At 39.0% G+C, this 26,002-nt stretch overlaps 1 protein-coding gene across 1 annotated transcript in view; it reads right to left on the bottom strand.

Moving 5' to 3' along the window:
* The window catches only part of OCA2 (OCA2 melanosomal transmembrane protein), a 179,470-nt gene that overhangs the window by 91,439 nt on the left and 62,029 nt on the right, over positions 1 to 26,002 (bottom strand). Inside the window, exons 11-14 of the mRNA XM_051608617.1 lie at positions 25,353 to 25,409; positions 24,211 to 24,335; positions 20,539 to 20,677; positions 10,781 to 10,913 (exon numbers count right to left, since the gene is read on the bottom strand). Coding sequence (XP_051464577.1) covers positions 10,781 to 10,913; positions 20,539 to 20,677; positions 24,211 to 24,335; positions 25,353 to 25,409 — 454 coding nt within the window. The remainder of the gene's footprint in view (positions 1 to 10,780; positions 10,914 to 20,538; positions 20,678 to 24,210; positions 24,336 to 25,352; positions 25,410 to 26,002) is intronic.

Here is a 26,002-nt window from a genome sequence, read left to right as displayed (position 1 = left end):
CAAGGTTGGCCTGATGGCTTCTAGTCTCTGTTAAAAATATACAGGTGTTTTCATATGGTTTTGATCTTTCCTTTCTGTACAGCAAGTGCATGCTTGATTGTTTAGTCATTAGTTTTCTAAACATCCCAGGGATGTGGACCTCCAACCTGCAGTGGAACTTACTTCACAGAAAAATGTCCTTTGATAATCAGAACAATTGATACATCTTTTATACTGCAACTTCTGTTGCAGTAATAATTTTGAAGAGGTTTTTCTAGGTTTTCCCACAGTATGTTTTTCCTATTTCTCTTTCCAGTGCACACTTACTATAATAGCCCATTAAGGTATAAGGTGATACACGTATGTTCTTTTTTTGTTTGTTTGTTTGTTTAGTTCTAGGATCAAATGAAGGATCAGTCTATGCTGGTAATCTGTTCTGGTTTTGTAGTTTGTATTTTACCCCGGACACCATGGATACATGGACCCATTTAATTTAATGGAGTTTCAGCTACTGACCTGAGCTGTGACATTTTAGGAAACATTTTCTGCATTTTAGAAAACATTAGGCTTCATTTAAAATGCGTATTCTTTCTAGAATCTGACAGTGGTCAGATTGATTTTCACTTAGAGTAATCACACATTCCCTCCCTCCCAACTGCCAATAACAAAGACAACATCCTCAAAAACTGAGTGCAATTAATTCTCAGTCTCAGAATCTGAAGAGGCCAGACTTGCTAATTAAAAACACTCAGAAAATCAAGACGAAACTTAATAGGAATTATCATAAAATGGCAATTTTAAACTTGCAAGTACACTCAGTACATTAGCTACCTTTTTGCAAGCAACACAAGTTTAACCCGCTGGGCTGTGACTAACAACATGCAAAGCATTTTCTTCTGAATGGGGTTGTTGTTTTTTTCTCCACATGCTATGGTAGCTTAACTTTTTTCATTAAAAATTTTTCTTAGCTAACTTCCCAGAACAGAACACTTATTTTAAAGGTTAACTGAAAAACAAATTAAGTATCATGAATTATGGCTTAATCCAGTAATAGCAGTATCTGTAACTTTTAGTAATTTTTTAAATCTCTGATATTATATAATTAATCCTCTAAGCATCATTAGACAGTAATTAAGTGTCATCTCCATTTTAAAAGCACAGAAACTAAGTCAGAAAGGTGAAACCTAAGTGTGGAGTAAATTCACATTGAGGGATATTCCAGCTCAACAATTTATCCCTCCCTCCTAGGAGACAAGCTTAAGACACTAATACTGAAAAAAAAAAAAAAAGAAAAAAAAAGAAAAAAAAAGAAAAAAAAAGAAAAAAAAAAAAAAAAGAAAAAAAAGCCTGAAATGTCCTTGTCTTTATTCCCTTGAGTGGTTTCCAGTTTGTCAGCTGTGGAAAAAGGTGAGTAGAGGCATAAATGTTGCAGGGTCTTCAAAACTGCAACAAAACACACTTTGCCTTTTTTCAGCTAAATACTTGCAAAAGAGTGCGAGAAACGTGCACAATGCTGCATAAAGCAACACAGAGAATTGACTCAAAGTTTGACAGCTGGGGCCCCATTTGGTTGCTGAGGCACCTCATTTCAGTTCACATGCCCAGCATGGGATTACATCCATGGCAAAGGATTTACAGGACATCCCTGCAGCAAAGCAGCTGGAGCCTGGGCAGAAAACTGTAAAGCTCAGATGGTGCCACACACCTAAGTCACACCTCCCTAGAGTTTTCTTCTGGGCAAACTGGGGCAGGCTGCAGTAGTCCCAGGAGTTAAGCTATTCAGAAAGCTGCAAATTCAGCTGCACCAAAAGAAATGTGGCCAGCAGATTCTCCCCCTCTGCTCTGCTCTCGTGAAACCCCACCTGGAGTGCTGGGTCTAGTTCTGGAGCCCCCAACATAAAAAGGACATGCAGCTGTTGAAGCAAGTTCAGAGGAGGGCCACAAAGATGATCAGAGGGCTGGAGCACTTCTATAAAGACAGGTTGAGAGAGTTGGGGCTGTTCAGCCTGGAGAAGAGAAGGCTCCAATGAGACATTATAGCAGCCTTCCAGTAGCTGAAGGGGCCTACAGGAAAGCTGGGGAGGGGCTTGATACAAGGGAATGTAGCTTTAAGCTGAAAGATGGTAGACTTAGATTACATATTAGGAAGTCAATATTTATTGTGAGGGTGGTGAGACACTGGAATAGGTTGCTCAGAGAAGTTGTGGATGCCCCCTGCCTGGAAGTGCTCAAGGGCAGGTTGGATGGGGCTCTGGGCAACCTGGTCTAGTGGGAGGTGTCCCTGCTCATGCAAGGGAGTTGGAACTAGATGGACTTTATGGCCCCTTCTAACCTAAACCATTCTATGATTCTATGAAAACTGCAACTATTCTCCTTAAAAATTTAACTGGAAGTTTTCCTCAGGGTGCTTTTGGCTTTCCCCTGTAATTTGAGCTACTGAATGACGTGCAAGGAACTTGAGCACAACACTACAAGCACCTCCCTGCATTTTATAAAGGAATCATCCGTGTAATAGTGCCTCATCTAATGCTTTCTCTTGGACAAAAATGAAGTGCAAAATAAAGAAGCATACCTCAGACTCACCATATCTTTTAGAAACTGGCTTAAACTTAAAAGTAGTGATCAATAAGTACAGCTCATTTTGATAAATAAAAAAGGTAGGAATAATTTAAAAAGGTGAAGGTTACACTTTCATTTCAAACATATTCATATTGAAGCTCTCCACAACAAATATACAGAGCACATGATAAATTAACCTATACTGTTCTCTTAAGCTCTGTATATCAGCAAGACGTTATGAGCTTCAGAGTCCTCAAAGCAAAGCAGAAAGTTTTGCCACAGCTTCACCAAAACACTGTTAATGAAAAGTCCAGGTCTTGTCAGCAGTGTGTATCTGTGCAACCATTCCACAGTTGTGGTATGCACAAAAAAATCCAGAGGGTCAAGTGCTACAAAAGAAACAGGAGGTATCACTTCAAGTTTTTACATCCCATCAGTGATTTTTCTGCACTGATACCTTCCATGAAAAAATGTGTATAATAAAATTGTGAAGTGCTGCTTAATTGATTCAAAGTGCCTCTGTATTATACTTTCTTTCTGCATAAGGCAGGTAAAGTTATATTTCAGCTGCCTTTTTTGTGATGGCTACATTACCAATGTACTAAGCAAATAAGATGAGATTGTCTTATTTCCCATATTCTGCAATATTACTTTCATAATCTGAAAACAATAAAAGACAGATCAACATTTTCCTCTTTCCAAGGGGAATACTCTATCAACTCTAAAGCAGTACAAAGGACATATATAGGATTTTAAACACACAATTATCCAGTTTTTAAGAATATAAAAATTTGGTATCCGTGTAAAGTAATCACTACACTTATTTCCATCCCAGATCATTAGAAGAGCTATATAAGATGCAAATAATAAAAGGCAGGCAATTTTTTTCTTACATTTTAAAGCATAAAACCATGACCCTGGTGGATCCTGAAATACCATCCAAATACTATCCAAAAAGGAGTAAACACAAACTCTGCAGTGACCATAAGACTACCTAGTTCCTTTGAGACTGTTCCTTCCTCTGTACCTCTGCAGTGTCCTTGTGGCACTGGACATTATTATTACTTTATGTGGGCTTCTTTCAATTCAAAGGGTCTGAAGCAGCATTGGGGTATTCTTGCAAGTCATCACAGTGGTTCTTCCCCAACTTTAAACCAAAAGTTTGTACATTACACTGCAGGGCATGGAATAAGGGCACACGGCATTGTTAGAGAATACAGAGGCCACACCAACATTCCTTGCCCTGAGAAAACAGCAAAGCTGGTAACATTTTAGCCACAGCCACCTGCCCTGGGGACCATTCTCCCACACAAGCATCTCAGGGCTGCAACAGGCAAGGGCATTCACACGGACAAAATGCTAATGACAGCACTGAGCCATACCTGGTATTCAGCTACAATTACAAGCAGTGATGCCTGTGCACGGTCATTGCGGGGAGTGCAAAACACTATAGCAGACATTTGTAGTTAGTATGGGACACAGAGGGAGAAGCTCACCAGACATTGAGTGCTAAATGAGTTTTTCAGTTTTACTTTGTTGTCTTTCTTGACTTTCACCATAGCTGTGTCATCCTTTGGGCATTTTCATGCCAAATGAGGCCTGATGGGAGCAACTCTCACTCTAAGTCCAGGAACAATGCTTGGACACTTCGGGTCTGCAGCCAGCACAGTCCCATTAACTGCATGTGCCCGACAATACTCAATTATCACTCCCCTACTTCTTTTCACTTCTACATTTTCTACATTTTCACAGCTAGTTTTGTACCTCTTCTTTCCCCTCTTCCACTCCCTCTTAGAGAAGCAGCTGTAAAGCTCCACATGGAAGAAAGAAACAGACTTGCTCGCTCATCTGGTTATCACATTTCACATTGTGAAACAGCACCGTGTTTTTCACACATTAAGCACTTTATACATGACTATGATTAATTAGGAAATTCCTTCTGTTGTAGACTTCACATACTGACTACCATACTACCATAGCAGTATTTTCCCAGCTGCTGCAGACAGTGAGATAAATCAGAGGGAATTACGTGCCTCCTCCGTCTCCTGGCATCAGCACTCCTGCTTCAGCTGTGGGTCTCTCTTCAGCCAGTGAAGCAACCAGAAACTGGAGCAAGCAACACGGGAGAAATGGGGAGGTGGTGCCAGATATGTTGTTGTGGTAAGACAAAACTCCTTCTCTTTGGCAAAAATGGCAGTAATACTACTTGTCACCAGACCACGTGTTACCTGCTGTCCTGGGGATAGCAACCTTCCCCAACATTGAGGTCCACATCTCCACAGCTTGATAGCTGAGACATACCAGTGTTTAAATAATGCATCATTATCCCTTAAAAGAAGTAAAACTTTGGTTTCAAGTTTTGGGGCATGGGGGAGGGGACAGCAGGAAGAGCAAGTTTAATTCCTCTTGTACTCATGTTATTATTTCCTTGTTAATATTCTGTTGGGAAAGTATATATACACTTTTTAAACCTTCTCATCTTATTACCCTAATTTTCACATCTTTTTCTGCATCACATGGAACAAGGCACGAGTTTATCAGTTGAAAGTCACGCTCAAAATAATCCTCAAAACATCCCTTAAATCTTAAAAATAATTTTATTTTCTCTGTCATGGCTGAGTTCTTTATATTATCTTTTCTTTTGTAATGTGCCACACTTCAAGCTACTACAGGTAGGTAGTGGAAGGAATGTGTGTTTTTTCTGCTGTCCAGGTGCTACAGCTCAGTCTGAAAGCCAACTATTTAAAGACACTGGTAACACACAACATTGGAATTTATCTGCCAATGTATCATCAGAATAACAGCATCAACTGTTGTTAAAATTAGTGCTTATCCATTCTCAACAACCAGTGTAGCCCAAAGCAACAGCAAAAATCTTAAATCACATGGCAAACAGTGAAAAAAATCTGGGAAGAATAATATACCAATTAAACCTCACATATTTAATTGATAATTGGGGGCAGGCTGAGGGAAGGCTGGTTTTTAGTTTATTAAAACAGCTGCTTCAAACAATGTATTTGAGGTTATCACAGAATTATTGCAACTTCAGACAGCAGGAACCCTGAAAGTACCTTGGAGCATATTCTGCAAATCCAAACCACAACAGTTACCTTCTAAAGGAGTTGTGTTTGCCACTTCCTCTTTCATTTTCACTGAAAATTTCTATGGAAAGAGTAAGCATTTGCTCTAATTGAACAGTTACTGATTAGCTTCTCAGCAATGGAGGCACAGCTGATTATAAGAAAGACAATACAATATACTGATTAGGAGAGCACTGTATCTGAGCATACTAAACCCCAAGGAACAAGGATTACTGAGAGATGAATTGAGAGAAACATGCTAGCCTCTTAAAAGTGTGTAGTGCTTCACTGGCAAAAATATTATGTTAGTGAATAATTACACTATTCAAATTAACCGAAAAGTTTTTATGTATATTTGGCTTATTAAAAATCCAAATCATATGCTTTAAAAGTTTATAGATCAAAGAAAAAAAGCAATAATTCTGCTTTCTAAAAGGTATATTCGCAAATAATGTTATTATGTCAGGATTAAAATTGCTCACACATGGTAGAATATATTTCTGACTGTTTAGATATTACTTATCTCAAGACACCTTGCAGGCTGGCACTTCTAGAGATTATTTAAGTATATAATAATTCTAGTTTATGAACGGAAATCTCCATGAAGCTATGAGTTTCATTAGAATAAGAAATTAATAAAAGCAAATAAATTACCTTTTAATAAGAAAGTTGGGAAGTTAAGAAAAAAATCTGGATACCAAAAATTCAATAACATACTTCCAGGCAATGAAGAGAAGTCATTTTTTATATGATGCGTAATTACAACGGTTTTTATCTCAGAGGTTGCAAGTGTTCCTTTCCTCCCCAAGAAAAACATAACTCCTTTCCAAAGGTGATGTCTTCCACAAAGGATTCTCATTCTTGAGCCCTGTATAGAACTGGTAGGAACTTGCTCTATATTTAGTGTTCTGATAGAGAATTACAGGATAGTTTGGGCTGGACGGAAACCCTTAAAGGTCAACTAGTCCAACCCCCCTGCAGTGAGCAGACACATCTTCAACTAGATCAGGTTACTCAGAGCCCCATCCAACTTGACCTTAAATGTTTCCAGATATGGGGCTTCTACCACTTCTCTGGACAACCTATTCCTGTGTATCATCATCCTCATCCTTATAGCTAGTCTAAATCTACTTTCAGTTGAAAACCATTAACCCTTGTCCTATCACTACAGGCCCTATTAAAAAGGTCTGTCCCTATCTTTCTTATAAGCCTGCTTAAAGTACTGAAAGGCTGCTATAAGGTCTCCTGGAGCCTTTTGTCCTCCAGGCTGAACAGCTCCAGCTCTCACAACCTTTTGTCACAGGGGAGGTGTTCCATCCCTCTGTTCATTTTTGTGGGCCTCCTCTGAACCTTCTCCAACAGGTCCCTGTCTTTCTTGTACTTGGGACCTCGGAACTGGACACAGCACTCCTGGTGGGGTCTCACCAGAGTAGAAGGGCAAAATCACCTCCTTCAAACTTCTGGTCATGCTGCTTTTGATGCAACCTCAGATACAGTTGCCTTTCTGGGCTGCAAAAGCATATTACTACTTTATGTCCAATTCTTCATCCACCAGTACAAAGAAGGGGAGTAATGGAAGCCAGCTCCCCACCTGCTCAGATTATGTGTTCTACTGGGAACAACTTGGGAGTGGGTATTGTTTGTTTGACAGCTTTTTCACCTCTCTTCAAAGCAGTGACTCTGACCAGATAAGTAGGAAGATTATTCACCCATGATACACAGTTTGCAATGCTTACTATTAAGCTTTTGACGGATGTTTATTTCAGTTAATTATGCTTCCCACAAGAAAAAAATCAACACTAATTATTTAAAATTGACAAATTTAAGGCACTGTATTGGTTTGGTGGGTTCTTTGGTAGTGGGGGAAGGGCCCCAGGGGTGGCTCCAGTAAGAAGCTGAGAAGCTCCCCTGCTCCAAACCCAGCCAAGGAGCCACTGGAGAGACAAGAGATGCACCTCTGCCATTAACATATGAAAGAGCTGAGATAAGACCTGAGCAGAACGAGCAGCCAAAGGAGAAGAGCTGAGCTGGAGAGGCAGAGCAGGTGCTGGTGGTTGGTGAGGAAGAAGGGACAGAAGGTGCCCAAGCAGAAGTTTCCCTGCAGCCCATGGCGAGATGGCAGCTGTCCCCCTGCACTCATGGAGGAACGTGGTGGAACATTCCCTGAAGGCGGGGAACTTGGCCACTGGACTTGGATGTTGAGGCCAGAGGATTTGCTGCCAGAGGACTCTGATTGCCCAGCTGTGGAAGACCCTGGGGCCAGGGGAGGTGGCTGTTCCCAAAGCAGCCCCTGACTCTGTGGGAAGCCCAGGCTGGAGCAGCTCCGGACCTCGTGGGAAGGACTCATGAAGGAGAGGTTGGTGGAGGACTCTCTGCCATGGGAGGGACCCTGTGGGGAAGCAGGGCAGGACTGTGAGGAATCCTTCTTCCTGAGGAGGAAGGAGCAGCAAGAACCACCAGCCTGTGAAGTGACTCTAAACCCCATTCCCTGTCCCCCTGTGCCGCTGGGGGGAAGGAGGGAGAGAAACCGGGAACAAAGGGATTTGGGCCCGGGAAGAAGGGAGGGGTGGGGTAACATATGCAAGCCCTGCTCTGTGTGTGTCTGTGTCCTGGGTGTGTGTGATTAGTGTGACATTAAATTGTTATTTTTCCTCAAGTAGAGTCTGTTTTGCCTGGGACCTTAATCGGTGAAGAACCCTCCTTGTCCTTTGTCTCAACCCATGAGCTTTGTCCTCATCCCAGAGTGTGGTGTGGGGGGGGGGGGGCAGTTGAGTGAGCGGCCATGAGGCTGTTACTTTGTTGTGTGGGGCCCAAACCACGACATTTTTGGTGAGCCAGGCAGGAGAGAGACAAGGAGCCACAACAGGCACATTTATGGCTCGGAGAGAAAATCCCCTTCTGCATGTTAGTGCTGCCAATTTTCAGTGACTTTCTTTCTTTAAAGGCATTCCTGGCAAGATAAATTTCTAGCTATTTGAATGGAAGCTGTAACCAAGTAAACTGAGGTGAGCTAGAAGTGTCCTATCTTTTTTTGTCTATTGCTAAATAAATCTTTTCTCTCTTTGACCCAGAAGTATATAGTCAATAGATTTATTTACCCAGTAAGGAAGATGACTTGCAGCACCTTTCCTGGTATGAGAAGGTAGAAAATGAAGATTCTTTATTGCTTTCTGAAAAATCTTAGTTTGTAGTTACACCAGGAAATATCTAGTCATTTTAGGGACTGAGTACATTGCATTATTTTACTCTCAGGATCGAATCTCTTAAGGTTGCAGAAAGTCTCAGCTGTTGTACAATGGCACAGTAATGAAAATGTGTATCTCATAGCAAGCAAATATATAGAAGGAAAATTATCCATAATCCTCTTAGAAAACAACTAGGTAGTATCACCTCTAAAACACCTCAAAAACACTTTGGTTCTTAATACTGGGCAAGAGTCTGATCCTTAGAGGTGAGAACAGGTAGGCTGTGTGTGCCTTGTGCTGAATAAGCACTGAAGTCCCTCAAAACGGAATGTCTGCACACAAGCTGACTTCCTAAGCAGCCAGGTCTCTTCTCTGAACTTTCTATCAGAGACATGGTACAATCCACTGAGGATAGGACTTCCACTTCTGCCTTTTTAACAAAATGCAACTCCTAAAATTAATTTTCCCTGGAAAAAGGCAAGACACTATGAATTGTACTAATTTTGCCTCAGTTATCCAGCATGAAAATCTCTGTACCCAAGTTAGCTTCCTTGAACTCCTCTTATACTCAAAAGACAGAAATTTTGGGGGGCTGCAATATAGCTATTCTATTGTAGACGGCTACGTTAGTCTTTAGAAGGGTTTATCTTTCTCCACAAGTTACAAATGGAGCCAAGTTACTCAACTATATGAAAAATTGTCCTCCCTGTTGCTAAAAAGACCCCTTGCACATAGGTTTGGAGATTTTTTACAGCACGTTAAAACAAGTGTTGCATGGTCAGTAGAAGCCTGGATCCTAAGTCCAAGCCTGACAATATTCAAGAAGCATTTGGACAACGCCCTCAGGGACATGGTGTGAACTTTGGGGTGGTCCTGTCGTGGGGTGAGAGCTGGACATGGTGATCCAGGCTGCTTGAGGAGGTGGTTGAGCCACCATCCCTGGAGACATCTAAAACAGACAGATGTGGTGCCAAGGGACAGGGCTTAGTGGTGGATGCAGCAGAGTTAGTGCAGTGGTTGGACTCCATGATCTTGAAGGTCTTTTCCAACCTGAGTGATACTGTGATACTGCGAAGTCTTACACAGTCAAAAGTGAAACAATCATCAGTCCTAGGGAAGGAACAGTTAGACTCACATATCTTTGTATGAAGCTTGTTAAGAAATTATACTTTCTGAATTATTTTCATATAAAGAAATGGTGAATATTTGGGGATTATTATTTTTTCACCACTCAAACAGAAGCCTGAGAACAATTATGAGAACTTCAAAATGAGTTAATAGAAAGGCATAAAACCCTGAAGACAAAAAGAGACCAACATACTCAACAGCCATTGAAACAACTTTTCTAAGACTCCAAGAGACTATGAAAATGAACAACCTAAAAAAGACACAGATTTAGTTCTACTGAATTATAGAAAACATACACCAGGGAAATTTAGGGTTGAAAGAGCCACAGAGGCAAGCTGGAAAGAAGTTGGGAAGTTCTACTCTTGATGAAATGTCCTTCACTGACCACAGACCAGGAAAAGCTTGTTGAAAAAATCCAGTGGAAGAAAACCAGCAGTGAGGGAACGCATGTGTGCACTATGCCCATCATAAAGGAAACCTGAGCTATTTCTAAAGCTAGGTTGTGACCTCAGCATCTTGAGCAGATGTCATCTGTTGTGATATAGAAAACTCTGGTATTCACAAGTCTATGGCTAGAAATGTTGCAAGATATCCCTATGCATTTTGAAAGATATTGAATAATTAATGTCAACACCTCAACCTTATCACCAGAAAAACCTCCATTTCTAAAAGTCAGAAAATATCACAACTAAAAATAAAACAAAAATTATTAGTTAAAAAAATTAATGTTCAGAGACTGAAGGAGGGTGGGCACTTCCATTTGAGGACAACATTTTAGTATGTGCTGTTCAGTTTCTTTTCGGCATACATTCAATATAGTGATAAAAATTATTTCATGCTCAAACTTACCAACAATTTCACTTGGCTCCTTATTGTAAAGTTTTTTGTTCCAGTAAAGTAATCTGAGAAAAGGAAAGGAGACCAGAACAACAAGACAGATGCCAACAAACATATGCCCTGTGAAGGCTGCGAAATCCAATCCCTGGGAATAAAAGGAAAAACTAAATTAAATATTGGTTATTTTTCTATATGACATACAGGGAAAAGTATTCAACTACATATACCTCAGCAATCAATAATGAATATAAATCAATAAAGTAAGTTCTAAGTACAGTGTGTGCTGTATTTCATCTTTTCAAGGAGATGAGCCACATTACTATTTATTTCAGAGAACTAAAAAATAATACTACAAGTTATTCTGAAACATATTCAGTGTTGCTGACATAGATAGAAAAACAACCAAAACTAAACAGAATCAGTAACTTCATTTTCATCACTGAAATCATTGTAAATTTATTTTAAATCACACTGAATCACAGAAATGGTTAAATTTTAGTGCCCAGCTTTTGTTTTACATTGATGACAACTTGGATTTTTACAATAATCCTTTTTGAACCTGGGTTTCATTTAAATTCACAACTATTCTTCTACAATAAAAAGATTCTTGGTATCAATAGGTTTATTTTTCTGCCTGCTTAATAAACTGACATCTCTTTGCAGTTTGCTTAATGAAACCCTTGAATGAAGGGGTTCTTTAAAGGTTAGGGAGAATATGTTAAAAAGCTACCATTTAAAGCAATAAAAACGAGTAGTAACAACCCACCCTTAAACTTTGAAATGAGACATGTTTTGAGAAGGACATTTGACTAGATGACCTCCAGGACCCCTTTCAATTGAATCATTCCATGATTCCATATTACAGACACTGCCGTGGATCAGGGTTAGCCTTTGGCTTGTTATTTTATGAAGCATTCATGACTAGCATGTTCAAAAGAAGTTGTCCATGAAGGTCCAAAGAGGGATCACCTCCAAGTTCTTTGGTAGCAAGAAATTATCCTTTATTCAGAGATTCAAGGTAGTCTGAACTGATGATCCCAGCAGAGCAGCTCTGTGACACTTGGAAGAAAGCATGGTCCAAGCCCTGGATACCTCAGGTTGTCCAAACTGAAATTTCAGAGCATCCGTTGATTTCCCAGAAACTAAAAAGTCTTGGGATCTTGTTGTGCCATACCTCTACGTCTCTATAGTGACAGTCTTGGGATCTTCTTGAGCCATACCTCTAAGTCTCTATAGTGACTTGCCATTTACCAAATAAATACCTATGTGCTACCTATAGATCCTTCTGTAGTGCCAATAAAAACTACCAACAGCTTCCCTTGAAGCATCAGCTGGTATTACCTCCCATGCACTAAAATTATTGGGGACTTACTACCTTAAATGTGTTTTCTTATATATTGTCTCCTACTCCTACTACAATAATTTATGTGGAAACATCCAAGCTGAAATGTCTCTGGTTAAAAAAAAAAAAAAAAGAAACAAAAAAAGGAAAAAAAAAAGTTTCTCTATTGCACCACAGGGCATTGTAAAAAGCCACACAACACAAGAAATTTATTGAAGTCATAAAGAACTTTGGTAGCCTGATAAAGATTAGTGCTCCTTTGCAAAAAAAATAAAATCCATAGTTTGCAGACAGTTAAATAAATCTCAACACGTAAATATGCAGACCTAGGATTAGAGTTTGATCCTATGAAAAATACAGGTTTCAGCTTTATGAGCTAAAGAAAATCATCCTTAGTAGCTATTTTAGAGACAATTCCTTCTCTCTTCTACTCTCCAGCCACTAAAAGGTGAAACTTTATACCTGTTCATTCACTGGCCTTTTATTACATTTCAGCTACTGCCATTTCACTTATGAAAGCAGAAAGAAGACTCTTCAGGAATTGGAATAAAATTATTTTAAGAATAGGACAGAAAAACATCATACCACAGAGGAAAATTATATACTTTCATACAGTTTGCCTACATAATAGGTCAGCCAGTCAAACATCTGACATCTCTGCAAGACAGACTTTACAGGTCAATTTTTATAAATTCTCAGAAAGATTGGTCTCTAGGCATCAATTCAAGATTCTGAGCTGCAGGAGACATTTCTATGAAGGATGAAATCAACATTCTAACTGTAGGAAATCTGCAAATAGCAATGAGAAAAATAAAATCTGTCAAGGCTCATTGTTTGCAAGATCTGCCCCCAAAGTATATAAAGTCCATACCCCCATTTATATTTCCTTAATTATAGCAATTTAAAATTTACAATAAATCTAATTTATAGATGGGTTGCCTCTAAGATTATAGCAAAAAAAGAAAGATCAAAACATTTTGGCCAGAAACATTACAATCCTTAAAAGCAAGGTTGAACTGGCCATGGTTTGGAAATTTCCCAGGTATTGACCATGTGCCATTAAACAGTTGAGGAAGCATGAAAAACAAGTATTGAGTTTTGTATGGTTCCTAAAGTGAAGCTGAAAGGAAATAAGCTGTAAAAACACTGAAGCTACAGCAGCCAAGATTGCAATGCTTAAATCTGACTGGAAGAAAAAAAAATTATCCTCTGAAAAACTAAATTACTGGGAAGCATCTAGTTGAGGAGCAATAAAGTCATGAGAGGTGGTCAGAATACACTCAACCCAGAATTACCAGAACCAGAAAAATTACTTTAACATTCAAACTGATCTTAAATAAAGCAGTAAAGCAGTGAAGGATTTCTCAGGCTGGCAGCAACGTGCCCATGTCACCAAGGATTGCAGCTACCAGGCAGAATATGCCAGCAGAAATTCTCTGCAGAGATACTCAGGCATAAAGTTAATTGTTAATGTAGGAAAGAAAAAAAGAAAAATAGAAACCCAAAGAATCCTTGGAAACCCTCAACTTTAAATATGAGTTGTCTCCATCATATGTTACTGGAACTTGATTTTAGGGAAGTGCCTTATTGCAAACAAGCACAAAGATTTACGAAGTCACTTTCTTCTGTGTTTTGAATATCACACCAAGTTCAGAGCAAAACAACTGTGTTTTGTTACTGAAATGCCACAATGAGAAGGTTCTCAATCAAAAAATGCAGCATTAGAAATGAGCTGCTTGAAATCCACAAAATTTATTTCTCTAGGAAAAGAGAAATCACATCAACCGAGAAGTCAAACTAAAATGCTGAAGTTATTAAGAAGGAGGTCTCATGTCTGACTGAGTTGAAAAGAATTTAAAACAGATGGAGATCACAATGCTCTTTAAAAAATGGGATTAACAGAGCTTCGGGATATAAAAGCTGACACAGATGAGCCTTAAAAGTGATTTAGAGACACCACCAGAAGAGAAAAAAAATTGTCTACTAGATTTTTTGACATCCTGTGCAGGAGCTTACCCAAACTTTTCAAAGATAATAGCTGGGCTGAGATTCAGGATTTTGTTAAACTTGATAATATCACTCCATTGATCTTTCTTATCTCTGAGATCCCTAAGGAAACAAAAACTTACTGCTCTGCTGCCACTGCAGAACAGCTTTCCAGTTCAGCAGAAACAATTTGTTTTCTAACTTGGAGCATGCTTGGTTCAGGCAAGAGCTTGCATAACAGTACTGCCAGTGATAGTGTAAGACTGGAGATAATTCTCTTTCCAACCCTCACTCATGGATTTCCTCTCTGTTTCCTCCTTGCATTGATCCCCAAGAGCCAGTGAGTGAAATTAATCCTGATGATTGTTAGTCTTGGGCAACTTGTGTCCTGTAGCCATGGGAAGGCTGAGGACTACCAAGTGCACTCATTTTTATGGCTGGTATCAGAAGGGCTCTCAGGGAAAAAACAGAACACTGCCCATCCTGATGCTTTGGGCTGGGCTTAACACATAGAATATGCTTTCAGGGAAGGTGAAGGCAGATTTCACACCAGACACTGTCAGGTAGTTAGTACTCAACTGGCATCCTCTGGAGAACTTCCAAAGACTAAAGGGTTTACGTTGTACCACAGATAGAAACAATGCAGCAGAAGACACCGAGATGGTAGCACAGTTACTCCATCAGTTGCTCCTGCTCCCTTTCCCACACCCTAGAAAGGACGTACAACATCTCCACAGAGCCTACATGCACAGCCTGTGTGGCTGTGGATAACACATCCTGTACCTCCTGGATGCTGGGGCCAGGATTCAGCATTGTAAAAGCACATGAAAGGGCTCCACATGTCTGCTGCACACAACAAAATGTCATTTTCATTAAGGTTTTCTTTTTCCTGAACAATAGACAGAAATAGAACTGACGTGCACAATAGGCAAGAAATACTTTTCTTCCAGGAGATTTCAATCCATCAGATAAATGCAGGACATGCTTCAAATGTCCCTTACTTGAGGCTATGCTGATTGTGTTATATTTATCCCATTCCCCAGTTGACAGAAAATTTAAAGATTTAGTTTTAGCAAAACAACAGCCTAAAGGTTCCACTGCCTACAGATTGAGAGCTGAAACACAGTGGGCATCTTTCCTTGGTTTATAATTTTCAATGCAAAGTCAAATACATCAATTCTTTATTGGGAGGAAGTATTATAGTATTTTCCTAAAATACGAATTTTCTGTCATCGTACTTTTATTACTTTTTTTACTGCTTTTGGAGGTGTGAAATTAACTTCTAGTGATTCAGAGCTTTCCAGAGGAAATCTGCCATTTTAGAGCAAAGAGAAGGCAAAAATTATAGCTAGGTGCTAGATAAAATGCCCTTTACTTTGTATTTTAAAATGAATGAGAAAAAAGCAAGAGTAATTTGTTATTTCTACAATGATTTAAACATCCCTTCTGGGTGAGGGACTGAGATCCACTTTGTCTCAGAAAGAGCTGCTTAAGATATCACTGAGCCAGAAATCACTGATGGTCTAACACAATTACATTAAAATAATCTTTATTTTAGACTCTGGCAAACCTACTTTTTTTGTCTTGCACTATACTCTTTAATGATTAGTACATGCAGAGATAGGAAAATCATAAACCCATACATTTTATTTCCTATACCTTACCTAGGATTATTTTTTTTTTCCTTGAGGAAAGGAAACATTGGCAGAAAGAACAAGAGTTTTACAAATTTTTATAAATTATGCATGAGCCAGCAGTGTGTCCTTGCTGCCAAGAAGGCCAATGGAATCTTGGGGTGAATGAGGAAGAGTGTCATTCTCCTGCTCTACTCTGCCCTGGTGAGGCCACCTCTGGAATACTGCATCCAGTTCTGGGCTCCCCAGTTCAAGAGAGACAGGGAACTACTAGAGAGAGTCCAGTGGAGGGCAACAAAGATGACTGGGGGATTGGAGTGTCTCCCTTGTGAGGAAAGGCTGAGAGAGCTGGGAATCTTTAGCCTGGAGAGAAGACTGAGAGAAAAAACCTTATCAATGTCTATAACTAACTAAAAGGTGGGTGCAAAGAGGATGGAGCCAGACTCTTCTCAGTAGTTTCCAGGGACAGGACAAGGGGCAACAGGCACAAGCTGGAACATGGGAAGTTCCATTTAAATATGATGAAAAACTTATTTACTATGAGGGTGACAAAGCACTGGAACAGGCTGCCCAGGGAGGTTGTGGAGTCTCCTTCTCTGGAGATATTCAAGACCCACCTGGATGCAGCCCTGAGTAATGTGCTCTAGGTGATCCTGCTTTAGCAGGGGAATTGGACTAGATGATCTCTAGAGGTCCCTTCCAACTCTGACAATTCCATGATTCCATGAAATTGATTAAAAGTTTTAACCACCTTATATTCAGCAAACCCTAGAAAAATAGCCTAGTAAACTATGGGAATCCGTTTCACAACCTGTCAGTGCTGAAAATACCTTTATAGATTCTTATATAGGATTTTTTCTCTTCCATTTTTCAGAATTATCTACTTCTTTTTATTAATCTTCTGTACCAAAATTTGTCATGAAATATGAACACCTAATATCACATCGTGCTAAATTTCAACATAAAGGCTGGAAGTTTCCAAAAGGCAGAACAGGATAACCTGATGGCTGCCCGCTTTCCAGGGAATTCCTGTGAAGTGGCAGGAAGAACTCTGACTGGGATGCTGAAAACCCCAAATCATCAGCAAACACCAGGTTAACAGCACAATCTTTATCAGGTACTAACAAATGCAGTAAATAAGAGGGCATAATCCTCTTAGCACATGCTAAACCTGGCTTTGCTCTTCTCCTTACCTCTTTTAGACAGATTAAAGCCAGATACACTAGTGCACGCTATATTCACACTGTCATTTTGCCCTGGAGACCTATTTAGCACCACTAAAGATCTTGTAATCATAGCTCAAGTTTAGAGCACAAGCAACTTCTGATTTTAAAGGGATGACTGTAGATACTTGTGAAGTTCCCAAATATAGAGGACCCTTCTGAAAGGCAACCTTACATTTCAACGTTTCTGGATGCAGGGACCATCTCAAACTGGTTCATGCCCTATTCTGTATATAAAAGTAGAGTTCCTAAAGTCTGAGACACATATCTCTTTGAATTAAGAGTAGAATTTTGCAGTACTTGAAGGTAATAAAAGATTTAAAAAAAAAAAAATTGCACTCACTGAATGAGTTTTCTATCTGCTCTTAATGAAAACTCTTCCTTTCCTGGCTTAGTATCACAAGATAAATGCTATTTTGTGAGATATCTTCCAACTCCCAACTAAGATTGGAACAAATCTTCCTTCTCTGTTATGCAAATGTTCCACTGATTCCAGGCATGATGGTAGGGAAAATATCAGTCTTATAAATTAACCACTGCTACAAAGAAAAAGTCCTTTTAACATCCATTTGCATCTCAAGACAAATAAACAGACTTATCCCTACATTTTAATGAGTGAGCTGTACAAAAAAAGCTTATGCATTAAACCATTAAATATACATGAGCTCCAGAATCTAGGGAGAAAGCCTGTCCAGCACAACTGTAAACAAGGAGTAAAACATTTCTAACACTATAACCCAACAGCAGCACCCGAAGTTAAAATGCTGCACTTCATTTTGTGTTGATTTAAAATCCAAGGTTTCCTAAGGAAGTGTAAACTTGCACAATATCTTACTAGGCAGTTTATAGAGGGTGATGTAAAACAGTAAATGTTCAGGAAGATGAGTAAAATTCTCCTTGTGATGGTACCGAATAAAATAGAAAATTCAGTCATCTACATAGTGCAAGACACTATTCAGCCTCTTACAGGGGCATTTGTCCAAGTACTTCTATATTTGCTATGCAAAAATAACTCTGAAAAAGAAGTGCAAGGGGATGAAAAGGGGAATTTCAATGACAATATCAAGGACCAAGATTTCCTATAATGGCAAAAACATCATTGTAATGCTAACAAAGAGTTAAAAAGCCATGGATTTGCTGGAGAAAACATCATAATAGGCACTATGAAAAACACTACATGAAGTGCTGTTTCCAAAATGCCAGTGTTGTAGTTAATAACTATTACTTCTGAAATTCCTTAAAAATAAGAAAGAAAAATTTTACTTGGTACAAACGTACCAAACATCCTATGCATTGTAGAGGCAGATTTGGGGTTGATCATATAACCCTTTCTCACTGCAGCTTTCTCTAGAAGTAGTTTCCAAATCAAGGTAACAATATATTTTGTCTTCTGAATAAAAGACTACATGCTACAGCAGGTGAATAAAATTAGGAATGGAACTATTAGTTCAACAGCACAGATTAAGAGGCCAGATGGTCCAGCTCCCTCTTTGCCTTTGCTCTTGGCTGTACCCAGTTACTGCTCCCAGCTCCCTCCCAAGCAAATCTCATTTACAGAGCAAGAGCCCTAAGCAGTGAGGACATAAGCAGTGCTTGACCCTCAGTCTCAGAGCCAAGGATAGGTCTTTGAGACTCTTTGTGTGTGTGTGTGTATATATATATATATATATATATATATATATATATATATAAAGTTATATATATATAAAATATAAATGGATTTATCTATATATATATAACATATGAGAATACAGGAAAGAAGCATGACTCCCATGGTCCTGTGTTGAATCTAATCTATTTAATCATGTCTTTATTTCTGTGATGCAACAAGAGATCTGAAAACAATCCAGGGTGAAAAGTTGTTGTGCTTGTTGCAAGTATAGAATTTGCTATAATGTCACATTTGCAAGGTTATTTGTAGATCCGAGTCCTCTTAAATTTACCCATATCTCATTCAAGTGAAATATAAAACTGTTTCTTTCCAATGTGTTTGTCTAGTTGCTACCCATGTTTATAGCCACTTCTAAAGGTTCTACAGAGATTATGAGTTCCTGAGTATTTAGGAAAATGACGTTCATGGCAGGTGATAATTATTCTGTTTTAGAAAAGAAGTTTTAAATAATTGCACAGATTTTAGATATAAAATGTAAAATTTAGCTACCAAATCCTCCGCCAGGAATATTACAGAGCTTCCAAAGTTATTATCCAAACAAGTTGCAGCACTTTTCAAACATTTTTAAGGTAAACAGACATTTTCCAACCTGGACTGTAGTTAATTAACTTGAGTGTAGTCAGTTAATTAGAAGTTAATTTTTGGTACACCAGTAGAAACATAATTGACTCCAAATTAGAAAAAAATAGAATTTTGTGCTACAATTCCCTCATCCCACTCCCACAGGTATTTTCACACTAGCCCATTGAATTTTTAAAATGTATTTATTTGGGGAGTTTATCACACCTGGCCAAAATTGACAACACATGCCTGGTGGCCCTCCAGTCTTGCCTGTGTTACATCACTGTCCCTTCTGTCACGCTGCTTAATAGGGATGGTGCAGGGGTAGAAGGAGTGCAGAGCACAGTGTCAGAGGCAGAAGTGAGACACGATGCCCTCCTGTTCAGGGCTGTCAGGGACAGCTGGAAGCATGGAAAACTCACACAAAGACAGCTCAACACAGAAACTGAAGGCTGCAAACCTGCCAGCAGTGGTCCTGCCCATCCTCAGGGCAGAGAGGGCCATGTGGGTGGGAGGAGGTGGTGGGACTGGGACAGTCCCACTGGCAAGTGTCTAAAGCCCTGCAGTCCCACCCATCACCAGCCACTGTAGCATTCCCTTTGGCACCAGTCACTCCGTAAAATGTTTCGTCTGATTTTTGTCAATAAATAGTAAAGCCAAATGTTGGAAGACAAAATCCTGCAGCCTGGAGATGCCAAACTGTTGGCAGGAGGTGGGAGCCAGCTGTGGCCCATGCTACAGAGGAGGAGCCCCTGCTTTCCTCTTGCCCCCCACACCCTCTCAGGCTGCAGCTGAAGGACAAAATCTCTGCCTGCAGCAAAGCTGTGTAGGACATGGGTCTACTGGGACAACACAGCCTCTCATGATGTGGGGTTTTGTGTATGGACAATTATTTCTGGTTTGAAATGTTTAGAAAATGAATCAAATTGTCCTAATGCATTTAACTTTTAAGAGAAGGTCTATCCCAAAAATAATGTTTGGATTTTCTTCTTCATTTTCACATTTTCCCTTTTTTCCAACTTGCTGCCCTCCCTTCACAGCAAAACCCCCTTTTTTTTTTTTCTGCTTCCTTCTTCACTTTGCCATTGATAAGGAGACCCATCCCTTCTCAAAAAGGAAAAAAAAAATAAATGTATTTTCAATTCAAATCAATAACTCTGCTCTTCACCACAATTTTGTCCCCAAAAGATCACTCTATTCTGTCTGATTATCCTACTAAGAAGGAAATAACATAGCAGAAAAAGGGGATTGTGTTCAGTTTATGTGGCTGTATGGGGGAAAAGAAGGTTCAAACACTGCATAAGCCAACATCAGTACTTAACTTTAGTAGCAGAACAGCTTGTAGTACCTACCTTCTCCCTCAGCTCCTGGTTTGAAACAATAATCACATTTGGAGGATCCCCAACTGCTGTGGCAGCCCCTCCAATATTGGTGAAGATTACTTCTGCAATCAGGACATGCCTAGGATCAAGATTAAGTACTTCGCAGAGCCTGTGGTATAAAGAGAATGAAATTAACCTCTTACCCTATGACTAAATTAAGTTAAATCTTATAAATTTATAACATTTAAAATATACAGTCATTCCACTGGAAAATGTCAGCATTTTAAATGTGATACTTGTGTCTATGCATTGGTAAAGTTTTAATCGTACTGCATTCTAGTGCTACAGTAATTATAACAATATAAATGCAGAAAGATCAATTTTTACATTAATACTGCAATAATTAATGGTAACAAAAATTGACAGATTTTAAAAAGCATTGCATTAAAAGTCATCAACTATTACAAGAGTTGGACTACACAGAAAATAGTATTTCAAATTTTCGGCACCATACAACTCTTTAAACCATGGTCCCCAAGCTACAGTGACCTATGGCAAACTATTCTGGGCAATCCCAGGCTCTGCACTCAGCATCAGTGATTAACTTTCATGTGGGGAGCAGTGGCAGAAGATTGTGCAGGCAAACTATTAGCCATGAATCATCTATTAGAGACCTCAGCTTTCAGCCCACGCTTATCTCTGTTATTCCCCTTCTCTAAAGCTTCATCATGAGTGTTCCCATTTGTAATGCAACAGGAGTAGAAAACACATATTCCTCATTACCAACAAAAATCTCAAAATGTTGTCAGCAGTTGAAAGATATTTAACGTTTCTTTAGTAAGATGCTTCTTTAATAAGTAAAAGTAAAATGCTTCTTCAAGAAGCATCTCAAAGTACTATGGCAAATACTGGGATTGACTCAGTAACCTCATGATCCATTTCAACTCAAGAGCCCACTGACACAGTCATCTTCAGGTAGATTATTTCAGCTCACACAAATTGCACTTACAGATCTGCACAATCTACTCATTTCTGAAGTCCACGTTTGATTTTAAACTTGGGCCATGGTATTGAAGGCTGAAAGTTAAGGTGCTTTGGAATAAGGAACATCTCTTCTCTATCCATGGCTTATCAAAATGTTGCTCTGGTGTGTGAGAGTGGAGTCCACACTTAAATGATTGCCCCTTCCACCTATTACAGGGTGTGGGGAAGAGTGGGTAGTAAGAATGCTTTGTCAAGCTTGCTCTGACTGTAGTGTTATCACACGTTTCCCTGAAGGAAGAGTTAAGCTTTACTGTTCAATCTAAGTCTATATTATTAAACACTATATTTCAAAGAGAAAAAAGTGTATTGCACAAAACTTTAACTTCATACACTTACACTGTCACCAAGAGTGTCAATTTAAGACTCAATACAAACCCTGTCAAATTACACAAATGTCAGCACATAAAAACTTCAGAACAAAATAACTGCAAAAATACACTATTTCCCCAACAGCATAAAATTATGCAGTTAAAGGGTACTTTGTAGTACAGCTGACCCAATTGTACCAACTGCAGTACAAGATCACAATTGGACTTGTAATTTTAACTACATCACTCCTCCATTTCCAAATGTTACAAAATACAACCTTCACTACTCTTTAGTTTTCTTTTTGATGGGCCCAGTGATAGCTTGAAGAACCTCTGATGTGCTCCAAGAGAAGTCAAGCCCAAAATATAAAACCATGAGAATATGCTACCTATGTGGTAGGATAGAACTTCTTCAGTTTACTTACCCTAGTTATGTTATTCTCCATGCAAACAACCATTACCCTTTTCCAGTTCCCAACAACAAAGCATTTTTTAAATAAACTAAAGCTAAAAAGGAGTAGTTAATAATTTTTTATCAGCTTACTCCAAAATGCAAAGAGAAAGAACTATCATGTTTTTTGCCTTATTAATGGAAATATAAATCCTTGTATTCCTAGAGTCAGTAGGATTTTCTGCAGGCTTTATCTCCATGGCAATGACAGCACAGTGCAATGTAGTGAACCCATAGACAAGGGCTGAAAACAATGGCATACAACAAATGACCCTCAGCATGAAGCATTTAGAAATAGGCAATTACTTGGTTTTACCAGGTGAGATAATGTTTTATTTTAGTTTTGACAGTGATTCAAATACAGATGCTTCCTGTGTTCTGAGTTTCCCTTCTTCAGTGTTACAAACTCATTTAGTATAAAGCTAAAGTACTTAGGATACATGTAATATAAAACTCCAGTAGTCAAAGGATGGCTACGAAGGCAGAGGCTCCCTCTTCCCAAGGAGCCACACATAGTAAGAAGGGACAGTGAGTACAAGTTTCAATGGGAGAGATTTCACCACAATATAAAAACAAAATGTTCAGAGTAAAATAATTAAGCACTGGAACAACCTCCTCTGGGAGAAGGCAGAGTCCCCATTGCTGGAGGTTTTCAAGATATGACTGAACAGGATGCTAAATAATCTCATCTAGGCTCCCATTCCCCTAAGAAGTTGGTCTTACAAGGTCCCTTCCAACCTAGTCTAATCCATGACTTTTTGAAAATGGAGTAAATGCTGCAGTATCTGTGCCTCTGAACAGTAGTTCAAGATGCATCAATGTCTGGATTTCAATCTATTCCAGATTCTAGTGAATTCAAAATATTCTGCAGCACAGCTAAAGAAAACTTGGCGTTTAATAGTTCCAGTGTTGTTTACTGCTAGAGGTGAAATTATTGATTGGTATAAGGCAAAGTGATATCTTTAAAATATAATCGGACAGCAGACAAATGGAGCTTTCATTCACCAGCTGTTTCCCAATCTAGAATAAATTCCACTTGCAAAATTGATTTTTACTGCTTTACACCACATTTTCATTTGGGAGCATGTCTTAATAGAATTTTGTGTACTCTAATGTGGTAATAACTGCAAGCATTACATCACTTGGGATCATTTTAAAAATCACTAGATCATTCAGAAACTGAACAAGATTAACCAGGTTTGCCTGGCCAGAACAGGTTAAATTCAGGTTGAATGGTAATTTATAATCACACATTGAATAAATGTAGCTGAAAATCCCATGTTAATAATTTACAGATATCTGAAGTAATTAATGTCACTGATCTCCATTAAAAGTTCCAAATATCTAATCTCAAAATGTAGAATTAACCAGTGGCTGTACCAATGTCATGATTGCTAGTAGGCAGAAAATTCAGAGTTTCATAGTCCAAAGGAAGGATTTTAGTTGAAATCTGGAGATTTTTTAAATCATAAATTTGTCACTAGTCTTAGAAGAGATAAAAACTTCTCTAAAACATAAATTACTGTCTAAAATTTTATATAGATATTAGCCACTAAGGGAAAAGGCAGCTTTAAGTTAAAAATTCTTGCTGTTTACAGGAAAAAAAATTCATCTAGTGGGGGGCATTTGGTGTGATAGGCTGTTGCAGTTCAGGTATGGAGAGAAACCAGAAGAGTTAGCTGCCAAGGCAGTACAACAGGCTTCAGTGTTTGCTTGCTGTTAACACTAAAGAAAAAGGCAACCAATCCATTTGAAAATGTTCCCTCTTTACAACAGGAGTCTCTGAAATTTTGATTTCCATTTAGATGATCAAAAACAGTCCAAACCAGCATTTTGCTCATGTCTACTACTTATTGCTGGCCATAAAAGACCAAGTCCAAAGCCATAACAATAAAGTACCTTATGGTTACTGGGGTGAAGAGCAGCATAGTGGTAACATTATCCAAAAATGCAGAAAGAATTGCAGCAATGAGGCACAGAAGTGTAATCATGGCCCACACCTTGCCTCTAGAGAATCGATAAGCCTCATAAAACAAAAAGAAACAAAATTAAGGGATTAGATCACTCCAATTTAGTTTTCAAAAAATTACAAAGAACAACTTCATCAAAGATGTGACAACAGTGAGCTTGGAACATTTCCTACTCCATGCACGTCTAACAGCACCTTCTCCAATATTAATTAATTTAGCAAGAAAACACTTCTTGGAAGTGACAAACATTTCCACCATGCAGAGGAAGAAACAACTGTGAAGTGATACCATGCTCCACTACCAGCCACGAAGTGGGCCTGTGGCAGGAGCAGGACTGAGCCCTCACCTTCTGCCTTCATGCCTGGGTGGACTAAGGGAGTTCAGACCTTCCACCCCCTCCACACATTTGGCCACCTTCCCCATCCTCAAAAGAGCACTGCCAGGGCAACACAGTCTGGCTATCTATGCAGGCAGGGGTTGTGTCCTCTCATGGTTTTTTGGGGGGTTCTGTGCTCAAAGCAGTCCTTGTCACTTGCATTTTCTGTCTTTTCACCCTTCTCAAGAAAATTAAGCTTTGCAGTAAGTGAAGGAGTGCCTCACCATGAGTAATAGTTGCTTTACAGCCAATCCATCAGAATTACCCTTTTCATGTAATCTTTGGTTCTGCTACTGTGCAAAGGTCTGTAGCCATTTATCACATGTGATCGTAAAGCTAATGATAGTTCCCAAACTTCCTCTCTCCCACTGCCAGGCATAAACACAGATTGCAGTTACATCATAACTGCAATACTGGGCATGTGAGTGGAATAACTAAGTTTTATGCTGTCCATATGCTTGTGTGCCCTACTGGGAGCCTTTCCTTTTCTCCTGTAGAAATATAACTGCCTTAAGGGCTTCCTTTCATCTCTAAGAGATTTTTCAAAACTACAAGTTGACCACAGTCATATCTAGTTTGGTAAGTGTACACTGCCCTAAGAAATGTTCCTCAAAGATAGTGCTTGGTGTAATAGATGTGATTAAATACTAACTTAATTAACCCAATAATTATTAAGACTACCAAAACAAGCCTACCTTTACTGCACAGTAATCAAAGAATCCAGTCTCTGAAAATATCGCCACCAAAACCATCTACCAAAAGATGAAGAAAAAAAAATAGCTTACAACTGAATTAGGACACAAAACTAAAGGGTTGTAGTTTGTGATCCTGACAAAAGTCCTTCCTCTTTGACACAGCTCTCAGAATCTGACCACCTTCATTTTAGGATATCCACTACAGCTCCCAGGTATCTCTTGTTAATTTATCATATCATGAAATTTAGTTCTCAGCATAAACAGTCTGTAAATGTCATAGAAGTCTGGCTGAATCTTATTTGTAGTGACTAAGTGGGCATTGTACATTAAGTACTCAATATATCATCTCCCTGATGCCATTAATCAAGAAAAGCCAGTGAGTGTTTTTGCTTTCTGCAGTAACTCTCTAGAGAGTGCAGAAGTGAGTGTCTCCAATAATTTCTTGTGTTTTCCCACATCTATAGGAGGTTTCCTGTCCTTCCATCTTTGCTTTCAAATTATTTTTTTTGCTCTCTTTTCTGTGGGGTGGGCAGAGTCATGGGGAGCAGTGTCAGGAAATAAGAAAAGCTCAGAATGGCAGCAGATAATTGTAATTTTGTCTCAGTATGTTGTATATTTTTGTTAGAGTTTCATACCTCTTGGCCAACTCT

Source organism: Apus apus, chromosome 1 (assembly GCF_020740795.1).
Source record: "Apus apus isolate bApuApu2 chromosome 1, bApuApu2.pri.cur, whole genome shotgun sequence".
NCBI lineage: Eukaryota > Metazoa > Chordata > Aves > Apodiformes > Apodidae > Apus > Apus apus.
This window is presented reverse-complemented; position numbering and strand designations above follow the sequence as displayed.